At 31.6% G+C, this 16738-nt stretch overlaps 2 protein-coding genes across 2 annotated transcripts; one reads left to right on the top strand and one right to left on the bottom strand.

The window, feature by feature from the left end:
- Nucleotides 1–80: 80 nt before the first annotated feature.
- LOC143051116 (hematopoietic prostaglandin D synthase-like) lies at nt 81–5998 on the bottom strand. The gene is made up of 5 exons (XM_076224137.1): nt 5667–5998; nt 4440–4532; nt 3401–3516; nt 758–868; nt 81–490 (listed from the first exon to the last, which is right to left on the bottom strand). The coding sequence occupies exons 1-5, from the start codon at nt 5797–5799 to the stop codon at nt 326–328; spliced, it is 618 nt and encodes a 205-aa protein (XP_076080252.1). The 5' UTR covers nt 5800–5998; the 3' UTR covers nt 81–325.
- A 5443-nt stretch (nt 5999–11441) lies between these two features.
- On the top strand, nt 11442–15904 carry LOC143054367 (uncharacterized). The gene is made up of 3 exons (XM_076227405.1): nt 11442–11817; nt 13932–13984; nt 15115–15904. The coding sequence occupies exons 1-3, from the start codon at nt 11541–11543 to the stop codon at nt 15772–15774; spliced, it is 990 nt and encodes a 329-aa protein (XP_076083520.1). The 5' UTR covers nt 11442–11540; the 3' UTR covers nt 15775–15904.
- The last annotated feature ends 834 nt before the right edge of the window (nt 15905–16738 follow it).

Raw genomic sequence — 16738 nt, 5'->3', positions numbered from 1 at the left:
TCGAGTTTAAAGACATTACAAGACTTAAGAATGATAAGGGTTAATGTAGAAGGTAAAATAACAAAAATACCGAGCTCATGCAGTGGATGTTTTTTTTTTATTTTATTGTTACAAAATACATTGATAGATGTTTTCTAACTAGAGAAAGGCTCATAAACTTCGACAAGTAGTCATAACTTGATTAGAAGTATGCAATGAAAATAAATGAAAGTGAATTTTATAAATGTGAAAGAAACTACATTTCAATAAATATATACCCCATGCATTTGTATATTATAAATATGTTATATGCACAAGCCACACATACAGACTTGAGTCCATATTTTTAAACTTCGGTGCATTCCCGTTTTGCTAAATATTCTTTGATTCTAGGATAACCTGCTATTCTCTGTCGATGAGCTAACAATTTGGGAAACTTGTCCAATAAATTTGTGTCCTTTTGCAAAACGCTGGTCAAACCTTCGTATACGGCTACATCAGCCATTGTAAGCTGAAATAAAGGAAATGTTTTACATTTGTTTGAATAAAATATTACCCCACAAAAACCGGTACAGGTATATGTAAGATTTGTTATCATGCAGTTTTGTCGTTATTATGTTGTATCATTATTCTTTAACCTGTAGAAAGTGTAAAATGATTTTTTTAAAGACAAGTTTCATAGTTGACAATAGATTCATTCATTCTTAACATGAAAACGGAAATTGTAGAGCACGTCGAAAAAAGAAGAAAAAATACTTCAACATTTACTTCTTCTTACCGTAGAACCAACGAAGAATCCATCTCCACCTTTATTCTGTTTTAGCCATTCCTCAAAAGTTGCAAGCTTATCAGGAACATATTCATTCAACACTTTCCGAATCTTTTCCTCCTTCAATTCAAAACATTTCAATGAACTGTATCTATGTATTATTACTGGTAAATAATTAAGTCGGTGAGTTACCTCATCATTATTCTACTTCTATAATGAATGCGTTATTTGATACACAAAAAAAATGATTTGGAAGTTTGACTGAAATCTTAATACAAACGGGATATTGTAGATACGATCCTTATAAAATAGTTTCGATAATAGATGGATATGTTTTGCGTTTACGACAAAAGAATATCAGAAAAATATGTTATTTGCTGGTTTAGTTGGTTGATCTTTAGTCATCTGTGTTTTTTTTGTGGATTGTTGTTTGTTGGTTTAGTTGGTTGATATTTAGTCATCTGTGTTATTTTTTTTGTGGATTGTTGTTTGTTGGTTTAGTTGGTTGATCTTTAGTCATCTGTGTTTTTATTTGTGGATTGTTGTTTGTTGGTTTAGTTGGTTGATCTTTACTCATCTGTGTTTTTATTTGTGGATTGTTGTTTGTTGGTTCAGTTGGTTGATCTTTACTCATCTGTGTTTTTATTTGTGGATTGTTGTTTGTTGGTTTAGTTGGTTGATATTTAGTCATCTGTGTTATTTTTTTTGTGGATTGTTGTTTGTTGGTTTAGTTGGTTGATCTTTAGTTATCTGTTTTATTTTTTTGTGGATTGTTGTTTGTTAGTTTAGTTGGTTGATATTTAGTCATCTGTGTTATTTTTTTTGTTGATTGTTGTTTGTTGGTTTAGTTGGTTGATATTTATTTTTCTGTGTTATTTTTTTGTGGATTGTTGTTTGTTGGTTAAGTTGGTTGATCTTTAGTTATATGTGTTATTTTTTTGTGGATTGTTGTTTGTTGGTTTAGTTGGTTGATATTTAGTTATCGGTGTTATTTTTTTTGTGGATTGTTGTTTGTTGGTTTAGTTGGTTGATATTTAGTCATCTGTGTTATTTTTTTTGTTGATTGTTGTTTGTTGGTTTAGTTGGTTGATTTTTAGTCATCTGTGTTATTTTTTTTGTTGATTGTTGTTTGTTAGTTAAGTTGGTTGATATTTAGTCATCTGTGTTATTTTTTTTGTTGATTGTTGTTTGTTGGTTTAGTTGGTTGATCTTTAGTCATCTGTTTTATTTTCTTGTGGATTGTTGTTTGTTGGTTTAGTTGGTTGATATTTAGTTTTCTATGTTATTTTTTTGTGGATTGTTGTTTGTTGGTTAAGTTGGTTGATCTTTAGTTATATGTGTTATTTTTTGTGGATTGTTGTTTGTTGGTTTAGTTGGTTGATATTTAGTTATCAGTATTGTTTTTTTTGTGGATTGTTGTTTGTTGGTTAAGTTGGTTGATATTTAGTTATCTGTGTTATTTTTTTGTGGATTGTTGTTTGTTGGTTAAGTTGGTTGATCTTTAGTTATGTGTTATTTTTTTGTGGATTGTTGTTTGTTGGTTTAGTTGGTTGATATTTAGTTATTGGTGTTATTTTTTTTGTGGATTGTTGTTTGTTGGTTTAGTTGGTTGATATTTAGTTATCTGTGTTATTTTTTTTGTGGATTGTTTTTTGTTGGTTCAGTTGGTTGATCTTTAGTCATCTGTGTTATTTTTTTGTGGATTGTTGTTTGTTGGTTCAGTTGGTTGATCTTTAGTCATCTGTGTTATTTTTTTTGTGGATTATTGTTTGTTGGTTTAGTTGGTTGATCTTTAGTCATCTGTGTTTTTTTTTTTGTGGATTGTTGTTTGTTGGTTCAGTTGGTTGATATTTAGTTATCGGTGTTATTTTTTTTGTTGATTGTTGTTTGTTGGTTTAGTTGGTTGATATTTAGTTATCTGTGTTATTTTTTTTGTGGATTGTTGTTTGTTGGTTTAGTTGGTTGATCTTTAGTTATCTGTTTTATTTTTTTGTGGATTGTTGTTTGTTAGTTTAGTTGGTTGATATTTAGTCATCTGTGTTATTTTTTTTGTGAATTGTTGTTTGTTGGTTTAGTTGGTTGATCTTTAGTTATCTGTGTTATTTTCTTGTGGATTGTTGTTTGTTGGTTTAGTTGGTTGATATTTAGTCATCTGTGTTATTTTTTTTGTTGATTGTTGTTTGTTGGTTTAGTTGGTTGATCTTTAGTCATCTGTGTTTTTTTTTTGGATTGTTGTTTGTTGGTTTAGTTGGTTGATATTTAGTTTTCTATGATGTGGTTTGTTGATTACTGTTTGTTTAAAACAATAGACAGAAAACGAGAGTTACATATTTTATTATACTTGCATTTACTGATTAATCTTTGCTAGCCAAGGATTGTAATCATTGGCTAGCGAAAATGCTGAAATAAAGCAACTGCGTGTTTTTTGTAATTTATATGAAGATATATCGATTTCAGGTTAATCCATCATAATGATTAGTCTTTATAGGAGCAATAGATCACTGACTACCTCACCTGAGCCAATTATCAGAAAAGTTGACAATCTCCTTTAACATTGAGCTCACGAATACTAATTCCCTTTCCGTTTGTATCTGTTGGTTTTCCTTTAAGATGATAAGGGCGATGTGTAACAGAATATAATGTAAAGCTTACCTTTTTGTCAGAATCTTTCTCGAGAAAATAGCTGTAAAATTCTTCTGACAGGTCATTAACGGTGTAAACAATCTGGTCCACCTGGGCCTGATCCCAGTCAGATTTACCCGCTAGTCCTAAAGTAAAAGGTTATAATTATGTATCAATTATCAGAGACATGTGCACATGAAACTGGTCGAATACATCGAACACACTGTGGACATATACTAGTATAATTATAGTTAAAAATGAACTGCAGAGATATACCTAGCTGATAAACTGAAATTTGATATATAATTGCAAATATAAAACAAGAAGATGTGGTATGATTGCCAATGAGACAACTCTCCACAAGAGACCAAAATGACACAGAAATTATCAGCTACAGGTCACCGTACGGCCTTCAACAATGAACAAAGCCCATACTGCATAGTCAGCTATAAAAAGCCCCGAACTGACAATGTAAAACAATTCAAAAGAGAGAACTAACGGCCTTGCAAAGTTCACGAGTGTATGTAAAAATATTCATCGAAGAACAGACATCTGGCTGTGTATGATAAAACAGATGATCATGTGGTATGATTGCAAATGAAACAACTGTCCTCAAGAGACCAAATGATAATATTTGTTTCACTTTGTTCCCGTGAGGTTATAACTTTCATTACGATAATAATCAAAATTTGTCGTTATTTTCTCAATTGCTGATTTGAGTCATTCTTTTTAAGCATATATCATTTTCTGTTAGGATGTAAACTAATTCAATCTATTTTAAATATAAGATGTGTGATTTCGTTGTGCTCATGTGAGAGTATGTGCGTTAAGATAGATCTAAATTTTAATCAGATTGGAAATAAGTATCCGCCAGTACTCTCTTCTTTTTTCAGACTTCTAACAAATTTTAAACAAGGGTGTTAGTACGCTAAGGTTATTTGTGACATTTCATCGCGTACTTTCCGGTAGTTTTGTGGTTTTGTTGTTGTTTTGTGGTTTTGTTGTTGTTTTGTGTGAACATTTACAACTACCGCGAATTTATATGAAGGAAATGCTGTGTTTAACTTACCACAAGTTTTTGCAATAAACCGTGCAATGGCCAGGCTTTGTGTAAGATACTGTCCTTTGTACTCTAGCATTGGCATCTTCCCATTAGGAAAGGCTGAATAATATATAAGTATCAAAATCAAATTCAGGAAGAGAAAGATGAAGCAAAAATAAAACAAAAAATGTTGATTAGATGTGCTTTATGCAAAGAATGGTCACTCAAAAGAATCTTCAGTCTCTTTAAATCATGTAACAGCCGGTTCTTTACAGGATTAAAAAATAATTTATGTTTTTAGTATTATTATAGTATCAGTCATGTGTTAAAAGAAATAGGGGTACATTTTGTTCATTTGTATATTATCATAATTGTTTTAGCAACTGATACTTTGAAAGCTTTTTTAAAAGAAATGGTAAAATCTATGTTGAAGTAATATTAAAATAGTAAAGATTGAAATAATTCGGCTAGGGCGGTATTGAAGAATATAGAAAAAGCCTGTTAAAAGGTTCTACATGAAATAAAGATTTGCTTGTCTCTCACATTTTCTTGTCCAATTCACCGGCTTATGCAAGGTTCGAAATACCACCAAGACATGGTACAAATGTAGCAATGGTGGAGATGAAATCAACTGAACATTGGGATTCCAATTTCAAATGGCCTCGTCCTAATTTTATCCTTAAACAGAATTTTGACCTTATGCTTTAAACAGTTTTTAAAGTTATTGATTGATCGCCTCTTGTGTCCACTCTCGAAGGAATTATGTTTATAAGGGATAACATATTTGGCAAATTGCTTTAATTATATAATACAACATGCCTTTCAATAAGATAGTGCGAGGATTATTTAACGTGAAGAGAAAATGCCAAGAGGAATTGTATTTAGTTTTATTTGTAGATTGAGACGGTGTTGGTCTCCTTAAGTGTTTGTCACGAGTTTATGTACAATACAGTGGCGGATCCAGAACTTTTCCTAAGGGGGGGGGGGGGGGGGGTGGGGGCGCTGACTGACCTAAGGGGGGCCCGCTCCAGTCATGCTTCAGTGATTTCCTATATAATCAACCAAATTTTTCCAACGAAAAGGGGGGAGGGCCCCCCAGGCTCCCCCTGGATCCGCCTATGCAATAAGTACCTGTGCACAAGTTTCAATCACATTTTAGTGTTTGCCCCCTCCCCCCCCCCCCTTTTAATGTTTGGCTCCATCATTTTTCCGTTTATATCAGAATCTGTAAAATGTTCATACAAATATACTCACTCTTTTTCTTCTCTGGCCATTCAGATCCTGGAACACGTATGTCGTCAAACTTGATTCCGGCAGCGACACACATAATTCTAGTCAGTTCAGCTCTACCACGAATAGGGAAATAGTACAGTTTATAATCGGCCATGATGGTGTTCGTCTGTAATGATGTGTATTTTTACTAAATAATACTTGTATTAGAAATTAGAACATACAATAGGCTATTCGATCATTACACAGCAATACTTTTCTAGTTTAAAACCCGTAACATGATAGTGAATAGAAAGAACTCTCAAAACATCTACACAAACATTGTAAAATGTTTTTAACAGGTAAATGCTATTTTTAGAACTTTTGCTTGTTACTATATTTTAACCTAGTCGTTTTCATCTGTGGTTAAAATCAACAGTGGTAATCGATTGTTATTTCAAAATTTTAAGATTTTTTAAGTGTATTTAAAAAAAAAAATAGGCGCTTCAAAAGTTGATAAACGGTTTTTGTTATTCATTCAATGCCGACACTAGCCTTCTTTTTTACATTGAAACGAAGTCATGTATTTTCCTTTTATATATATATAACTACATTTAAAAAAAAGGGGGGGGGTATAAGTTTTGATATTTAGGATATTATATTGAAAACTCAATAGGGATAATAAACAAAATTAATTTGCAAATAAGACCTATAAATATATAAAGATGACTCCATGAAAGACTTTTTTTTTTATCATTTTTGTGTTTTTGCAGAAACTATAGTTGATAGAAATAAATAAATAAATGTATACCCAATGCATTTGTATACCATAAATATGTAATATCAGGAACATATATATTAACTTAGATATACTGTTCCCAGGTAATATGCATGAGCCACAAATACAGACTTGAGTCCATATTTCTAAACTTCGGTGCATTCCCGTTTCGCCAAGTATTCTTTGATTCTAGGATTACCTGCTATTCTCTGTTGATGAGCTAACAATTTAGGAAACTTATCCAATAAAGAAGTAGGTTCAGTAAGACCCATTTTTGGCCCCAAAATAGAGCAGTTTTACGAAATTGTGATAATGTAATCTTTAAGCTATTTACTGGAAAGTAGAATTCTTCTGCTATACATAAATATGGGCTGTTTTTGACAATACAATGCACATTTATCGGGAACTAGCATCATTAAGTCATGCTAAACTACTGAAATCTTCACAATTCTAGCAATTTAGTTTAATTTTAGACGGTTTCCGTCTTAAATGAAGGTGGCCGCATTCGTGTTCATTCATGATATTGAAATGTAAGTTGTATTTGATGATAACACATTACATATATAAAGGTTGAGGATGAACACGGATGCGGCCACTTTCATTTTTGACAAAAAAAACATCTGAAAAGTGACGTTTTTTGCACAGGCACTTGTTTCTGTCAATGTGGGGTTTACTATCCATACCAGTACAAAAAAACACAGTGGGGTTTACTATCCATACCAGTACAAAAAAAAAAGTTTTTTTTTTACTGGTATGGATAGTAAACCCCACATTGACAGAAACAAGTGCCTGTGCAAAATCGGCCCTTACCGGACATACTCCTTTGTGTCCTTTTGCGAAACACTGGCCAAGCCTTCGTATACGGAGACATTTTTGCAGAAACTATAGTTGATAGAAATAAATAGTCACTTGCAAACATGATCAGCAGGAAAAGGATTAGCAAAATAATATGCAAATAAGACAATATGGCAGAAATTAACAGTCGATTTCTTTAAGGATTTAAATTGACGCACATGAACCATCTTATATGCAGTACGTTTTATATATAATAGATAGACAAAAATTGTAAAAACAAAAATTGGATCTAAAATTATATTCAACATATTTAAACTTGTCTGTATCCTAAAACCAGTTTTAAACATATTTTTGTGTTTGACCTAATATTTTTAAAACTATAATAGATAAACTGAAACTTTGATCAACAAAAATTACCAGTAACATAAGATCTTTAATTAAGTTAAAATTCCGAAATCTTCAATTGACTTCTTAAAGGAGAAGTATCCCTGAACCATGTTGACCCCTTCTTTTCATTTTTGCTCATCATCTTAAAACTATAAAGAATAGACAAAAACTTGTGTAAGCAAAAATTACTAGTAACAAAATACTTTGACCCTTGCAGTTTCCATTCCAATCAATTTATTGGCTGTATTAAACCCCCAAAACATAGTCTGCACTATAATGAAGGGTTCGAAATATTTTACCTTGGCCGAGGAAGCTACATATGCAGAAAAATTGAAACAACTATTTTTCGTGAAAAAAGCACAAAATACAAACACAAAAATGTTGAATTATTTAAAGATCACTTATAAGAGGTCAAGAACATGTATTTATTTACTTAACTTGATTTTATAGATAACGTAAACAACAACTACATACTCTATATATCTAAACAAATGGCATGTAGTTAAAGTTAACACTGAGAGAGCTTGAAAAAAAAGAGGTCATTACTTTTTCACAATTCGATAGGTGCATGTTTGAATGATCTCAACAGCATTAAATGGGACTGGACAAAGAGTGATAACAATGCCAAAAAAAGTAAGAACCATATTAGAAAAGAAGTCTGAATTTGTTTATCATTTGTGTGTCTTTATAACACGGAATACAAAAATGTCTGCAGTGTAAAATGCCAGACTGCACAGTGATCATACTGTACAAAATTTGTTACGTTTTGTATATAAATTTCAGAAATCTGTACTATTGTGAAAATTTGGCTTTCTGACTCAAAAGCTTAAAAGCTTTTACATGTGCAAAATACATTTACAAAAAAAAACCGCATTAAATGATTATGTATGAAATATCGAAAAGAAGAAGAGTCCCAAATGACACAGCAATTAACAGCTTTAGGTCATCTTGCTCTTTTCAACAATGAGCAAAGCACATACCGCTTAGTTAGATAAAAAGACTAGAATAGCAAATGTAAATAAAAAGTGTTCCATCTAAACTATTTCTCTTAAGGGCATACGATACAGTTACAGGGAATGTAATGACGTTGCTAACGTAAAATGTTATTTTCGCGACGTCAAACTCTGACATATCGGGAAAAGATGCATTTTTCGACTGATTTTTATCATTCAAACTGATTTAATTTGAAAACGAGTGCATGGACCCCTATTTTTTAAAACAGCAATTTGTTTCATTTTGCAAGGAGATTATGTGACCCAAATTTTATAAAACTGTAAATAGCGCAATTTTTTTAATTTTGATAAGCATGCAGCAAAAAATTACGTTTTTTACTCTATTCATGAACATTTGATAAATATAGTTATTTCGGAATAAAAAGTGCATAATTTTTAATGATACTTATAAAATACAGAAATTACCGATTATTTAACAAAAAACATTTTGTGTTTATCTTTTAAAACAAAAAAGTTATGTCTTTCTTTCGAAAAAGAAAATACGGACACAAATTTGAATTTTGAGCAAATATACAAAATTTCGAACTCATTTTACTCAAAAAGTAGCACATGAAGGTATATTTTTTATTACATATTTGATTTAATGAGGTAAAAAATAGCCTATATGCAAATTTTCATCAACTTGTAAATACAGGTTCCATACTGTATCGTATGCCCTTAAAGTTTAATACACACTTTACGTTTGAAATATATGCAGTTGTTTTGTATTTATTTTAGTTGTCGTTATGCACTTTATTTATTGTTTATTGCTGGTTTTCTATTTGCACAAGGAAGTGTACTGTTACTACAACTCTCAATGAATGGAGCCCGCTTAACTGTGTGGCATGACTGCATGAATACACAGAACATGGACACCTAACATGACAGGTATTTCAGTGATACACCAGAAACTCTACATAATAAATTACGACATAAGGGATGACTTTTCTTTCTCTATTGTTAATTTTCCTTTTTTGGACGATGATTTTCCGTATACGGTGTTTATATATCCCAAATCGTTCACTATGCCCGTGTCTCAGTGTAGTGAAATTTTTTTTTTTATTTCAACGAGGATAATACTTTTAGCAAATGATTAAGTCATGGATTTCATTGCAACAAATTGCTTTAAAAATCTACTGAATTCTTCCATAGAAGAGTAGATTTGGTTTGTAAGTTTGGCTGTACCTCAAAAAATTCAAACGGAACAGCACAACCTTTTATTTTACGGTGATGCTGTCTACCGAACTCGGAAATTTAGATACGACCTGGGTAAAATTATCAATGATCCTTTAATTAAACTAATTCTAAAAGTTAACCAATCAACACTGTAGTTACAGTTTTGAATATTGTTTTTTTTGTATAGATTTTGATGAAGTTGTTAGTAAATTAAAACCATACTAATATTCCACATACTGCAATACGCCGATACCTTTATTTTGGTATCGTCAGTTTTTATTGGACTTGAACTACATGTAGCTGTCAGTAACTGCGAGTACTAGATCAGATCTGTACATAGTGTCTTTTTTTGTTTTTAGGGATGAGGATTTGCCATGTTCGGTCTGTGTTTTTGTTAAATGTTTTTCTGCTTTGCATCTATCTTGATGAGTTTAGCCTTTTTAAACTGAATTTTATAGTACAATGTATGTACTTTAATATGTTGTACTGAAACACCACTTAGGGGAGGATTGAGCGCTCACAACCATTCTGTATGTGCCTGACTTCAGTCAGAGGTCTGTAGTTCAGTGATTGTCGGTGGTTCATGTGTGACGCAACTATTTTTCGTGAATTGTTTTGTGCCCCACCTACGATATTAGAGGGACATTATGTCTTCTGGTCTGTGCGTGCGTCCGTCCGTCTGTCCTGCTTCATGGTAAAGTTTTTGGTCAAGGTATTTTTGATGAAGTTGAAGTCCAATCAACTTGAAACTTAGTACACGTGTTCCCTATGATATGATCTTTCTAATTTTAATGCCAAATTAGAGTTTTTACCCCAATTTCACGGTCCACTGAACAAAAGAAAATGATAGTGCGAGTGGGGCATCAGTGTACTGGGGACACATTCTTGTTTTTTTTAATAATTAGTCCGTCATTTTTTTCAATTGAATCGTTTCACATTTTATATCGAGTGGGAGGCTTTTAAAGCCGACTTTACGGTATAGGTTTTTTTTCTCATTGTTGACGGTCTTACGGTTGGCTTTGATTGGTTACGTCCACTTCATTTGAACTTGGGTGGAAAGTGGTCTCATTGGCAACCATACCTCATCTCCTTATTTTCACATATGGTATGCACTTCTGAGACAGTAATCCAACGACACGAAAACCAAGCTTCTAAAGTTGAGAATACGACCTTCAAGATTCACTTTTTATTCACTAATATCATGCATAGCTTGAGGTTGTTTGGTTTTTCGGTTCAGTTTTTATCTATTTGTAATTGTCTTTCGAGCCTTATGCGATTTTTCCTGTTTGTTTAATATGAATATATATTGTAGCCGTGTTACTAAAGCAATTGTTGTAGTGTTGCCAAATTGGGTACAGGTTTATGTATATACAAAACATTTGTATACTGAAATAAAATATCAAATAATACTGGCATGGATTTTAAACTATTGGTATCACGTTTCCTTACTTTGATGGTGATTACAATCTTTTATTAAATCGGCACATCTATTATGTATTTGTATACCTTCCATCACGTATCCACAATAACCCTGATTATTGAATATTATCAGTCCTTAATATCATTATATTCGTTAATGGCATGCAATTAATTAAAAATATACCTGTCATATATTTTCGAAGTCCCATCAACCTTTTTATTAGGTTTGAAAAATTCATTAAAATATGAAAAGATATTTGGCAGATATGTATTCTATACTATAAAATAGATTCTAAATAAACCAGAAGCTCTGTGGTTAGGTTGGTTACTTATGAAATCGGAAGGCCTGTCTGCCACCATTGGAATTCCATTATGTCCGACGAAACTCGCAGACTCACACGTAGTTTATCATTTATTAAAGAAAACACAACACAGATAGAGAAGATTTTAGACAAACTAATAGAGGATGGAATTATTGGTATGGATGAACGTTCACAAATTCTTGCAAATCCACTTTTAGAAAACCAGCTACATTCGGTCATCGAAAAGATCATCAGAAAGCAGGCTTATCAGTCTTTCTTGAGTGCGCTGAAAACTACAGGGAATAATCATGTAGTGGATAAAATTGTCGGATTGCATTTCCCAAAAGGTATCAATTCAAATTTCATTTTAATAGTATTATTTTTAATTAAAATGACTACATACATATTTGTCGCTGATCTGCGCGTGAAGACAATTGTAACCTATATGCATTTGACAGTTGCTTATTATGAAATTCTAACAGCATAAGAAACAAGACAGCATTTTATTCACTTTCATTTTCTCATGTTAATTTATACGTTGTTTTTTCGAACATTGTCGTGAACTGTATTAAAGGGGCACTAATTGTCAAATTCATAATCACCGATTTTAATCAAATTCTCATATTTGATTTATAACGATGAAAAACATGTATCCAAACTATTAAAAGTCTAAAGTAAACAATTAACAGGGCACAGGCATGACAAACCGTAGCTTCGTTTCGTGTGTATTTTAGTCTAAATGTCTAGACGCCATTTAATTTGTTATCGAGTTGACCTCTAATTTAATGTCACCCGATGACCATATAAGTGATGTAAATATAAATATAGTGAGATATAAATAGATTACGCAAACTCGTGCTGTTGAATTTTGCTACATTTGTAGATCTATTTGATTTTATATTATAGATGAAAAATAAATGTTTATCATCGTTTTTACCTGTATAAGAATGATATTTTGTGGATCGAATCAGTCAATCGAATGGTTTACCTTTGTTTCACTTTCAATATGTTGACATTCTTTTCCTTTACAGTGACTTGACTGTTAGTGTTGCTCTCCACCAATTGCAACTTATTCAAAATTTTGACCAAATTGCAATTTGTTTTATAAAATCAAATTGTTCAACTGGTCAGAAATTTGAACCAACTGCTGTGGAAAACCACAGCCAAGTCATGAAAGTGCAAGGTGATAAAATATAAAACATACTTACAATCCTACAAGACTTTAACTCCACTTTAATGATGATGTGACAAAATTAGTTTATCAGTTTGTATAGGTATATTATAGTCATTTCCATGCTGAAGGGGAACTGTTTATTTTGAATTGCTATAAAATTGTCCAAACTAAGCTTTCATACAGTTTTTCTTTCTAAAAGTAATCTATATTTATACGAATCAGACATTATGTGAATTAAAACATTTCATATTCAGTAAAATATGTGTAAAATTGCAATATATGTTTGTAGGAAGTTTCCATGGGGGAGGTAATCATTTTTTATTTCAAAAAGTCTTTATTCAAAAGAATAATATTTTAGGTTATCTCCCCATGGAAACTTATCAATAGCATATTGTTATTTCACACATATTTTACTGAATATATGATGTTTTATTTAAAATGATATCTGATTCTTATCAATATAGAATACTTTTAGAAGGAAAAACTATATGAAAGCTTAGTTTGGACAATTTTATAGCAATTCAAAATAAACAGTTCCCCTTCAGCATGGAAATGACTAATATAACTATACAAACTGATAAACTAAATTTGACACAACATCATTAAAGTGGAGTTAAAGTCTTATAGGATTGTAAGTATATTTTATTTTATCACCTTGCACTTTCACAATTTGACTGAACAGTTTGTTCAAAATTGTGACCAGTTGACCAGTTTGGTTTTATAAAATAATTTGCAACTTGGTCAGAATTTTGAATGAGTTGCAATAGTCGGATAGCAACACTAACAGTCAAGTCACTGTAAATAACTTTTCACATACAATTCACCGACACGTGTTATCAATCTCAAGCTAAGGGGTTAAATTGAAGTTCACACGAATATGGATTCAATGAGGTCGAATTATTCCGACTTGCAAGTGAATAATTCATAATCAATGTTTTTTAGCTTATTTTGACAAAATTGAGCCATACTGGCTGCTAAAAGCGAATTATTATTTCACTATTTGCATTTTATTAATGATTGAACCAAAAAATAATATGTTAGATTTTTTATATATCTCGTAGCTAGTGCCCCTTTAATATCTGAATTACATGTTTTTTTTAATCAATTGCTTTTAACGCAGAATCAACAATTATTTACTACATTTCTGCAAGGATGTTATATGAGATATATCCTCCTTGATTTCTGTAACATTTTTTTGTCTATAATTGCTTGTTTTTTTGTCTATTTTTTTGTCTTTTGATTGTAATATTGTCTCTGTATTTTGATTGTTTTATGTTATTTCATCAGATCAAAAAGACAATCAAGGTATGAACAGAGAAAAAACGTACACTGTGAACTCGGTATGTATCTATATAATTATATAACTGTAAACATCAATCTGCATACAATTTCACTATCTTTTTCAACATATTAGTAAATGCTTCATAGAATATTTTACATTTATCTCAATGGTAATTGGTAATTTAGACTGAGTACGTATATTTGCATTCAGCTCTTAGCGATGAAATATACAATTTATACATACGTAAATTATCTGTAATTACAATTTTGAAATTATTTTGAATTAAGGGTCCTGTCTCCATCATGCATAATTCTGATTTTTTTGTACTGGTTTTCCTTTAGTTTTGGTCCTTTGGGGTTTTATCTTTTCTTTAAAGCTTGCATTAGGTTTGAGCTGTTTGGCCCCGAGCAATACTTAAGGAGCATTAATTGTCGAAATGCAGTAAATATGGTTCATGTTGTTTTAATGTTTTAAAAATAAATTCACCAACGTATAGAATCATTTTCATAACAGCGAAGACAAGACTTTTTCTTGATGCTATCAGGTAATCAATTGACTGGGTCAGATTAGGTGAACGTTCGTCTGTATCAAACATTTGTCAAATCGTACGTGTTATAGACATTTAAACTGTGGGGTTGCCAAAGGTTCTAAACGTCTAAATCAAATAACACAAATACGAGGAGTAAACCTTGTGTGTAAATATAAATAATGAATACTTAAACTTTCTTTCTTCTCGTGCACTCGATGTACTTTACTTTTTTATTCTTTTTACGTCCCTATTGGAAGTCCTCTGACAGACTGAGAGGGCGTAAAATCACGGGTAAATGATTCAGTATTCAGTATTATTACCAACAGAAGTATTGCGGTTGTCTACGCTGTTATGGAAATGATTCTATCAATTGATGAATTTTAAATGAATACGTATTTAACTGTTAGAAAAATAAACTTTTACAGGCTAATTCTGTCAGGAGCAACTTTGTCGTCCTTACTATATCTTTGCCCAAATATGTCAACTGAACATTGGGTTGACAATTTGCATACGCATAGATATCCACACGTTTATAGTTAATTAATTGTTGTTTTTTAAAACGTTCAGTGGCAACTATTTCATCCAGGATCCCACTATTATGAGTGTGTTATTGTTTAAATATATGTTGTTCGCTATGTCATATATTGTTCCTTTTCCAGATTGAAGAGGAGGGAGAAGAAAAGTCACATTATGAACAATATGTCAAGGAGAAAACTTTAGAAGAACTGAAATTGGAAAATGACAGATTGAAAACTCAGCAATCAATTGTTAGAGAACAACTGAACGAAAAGTACAAGAAAATTCAGGAACTGAAAATTGAAGTTCGGAACTATAAAAGACAAAACACAGAATTAAACGAAAAGTTAAAATCATATGAAGAGTTGCAAGTTAGAATGGAAGGTATCGAAGAGGAACTCCAAGATAAAGATAAAATGAACAGAATTATAGAAATTGCACTTTGTGAGCGTAGCGAGGAGATTGATCGATTGCAGAAACAATGTGAAGAATTAAAAGTTGAGAGCGAAGAAAAATCTGAACAAATCTCTTATTTGTCAGGACAGATGGAACTGTTGAAACTAGAATTGGGAAAAGCTAGTGAAGATCGACATAGACTAAAACAAACTATTATTGACATGTCAAATAGTATGGAAGAAAAATTCTTGGACATGATGAGCGCATTAAACGATCTAAAGGCATACAAACAAGCACAATGTGAAGTTACGACACCGCGTAACTCTAGTAGTTCTCGATATCAGTATGGCAGAAGAGGGCAACCATTGGTTCTCACAAAAACAAAATACCGTACACAGCACAAATAAACTAACATAATGTTCTGATTATTTTTTTTCATTCAAACAACATGATTTAATTGAAATAGTAAATATATTCAACGCATCTACTATGTCGAAACAAATACCCGTGGTGATGTTTATCATGCATAGATTTAACATTGAACAAGATTCTGTGTATTATACATAATTGTGAATATTTTGTGAACTTTTTGTAAAAAAAAATACTTAAAGGCAACATTTTATTTAATAAACATGCATTTAAGAATCCAAAATTTAAAATCAATATAGTAGAATCAAAAGTTTCTAAGATTTGCGTTGTGACTAAAGTCAATCTTAAGGTTTATTTTGAGCTTAATTGGATATAAGAAGATGTGGTATGAGTGCCAATTAAACAACTCTCCATCCAAGTAAAAATTTGTAAAAGTAAACCGTTATAGGTCAAAGTACAGTCTTCATCACAGAGTCTTGGTTCACAACGAACACCAAGCTAAGAAGGGCCCCAAAATGACTAGTGTAAAACCATTCAAACCGAAAAACAACGGCCTTATCTATGTAAAAAAACGAGAAACGAGAAACACTTATGCACCACAACAACAAACGACAAACATTGAACATCAAGTTCCTGACTTAGGACAGGTGCAAACTAATGCAGCGGGTTTAATGGTTTTTTTCTTAAATATTTACCAACTTTTACCCTTACCTGAAACAATATATATGTTACAGTAAATAGGTGAAATTAGGAATTACATGTAATTACTAAAATTTAGGAATTACGTGTAATTCTCGATGCACTTAGTAAATACAAGTAATTCCTAAAACGGTCCAGTAATTACCAGTAATTACTAATTTTAAAATGAATTTTTACACCTATTTACTAACTGTTAAAACAATGTTGTAATATGGTCAACTGATCAAAAGTTTTGGTAATACTAGAAAATCAGTGAGTACTTTTAAAAAGTGATCAGCCTAAAATGTACCTTTTTGCTATAGG

This window comes from Mytilus galloprovincialis, chromosome 1 (assembly GCF_965363235.1).
Source record: "Mytilus galloprovincialis chromosome 1, xbMytGall1.hap1.1, whole genome shotgun sequence".
Classification (NCBI taxonomy): Eukaryota; Metazoa; Mollusca; class Bivalvia; order Mytilida; family Mytilidae; genus Mytilus; species Mytilus galloprovincialis.
This window is presented reverse-complemented; position numbering and strand designations above follow the sequence as displayed.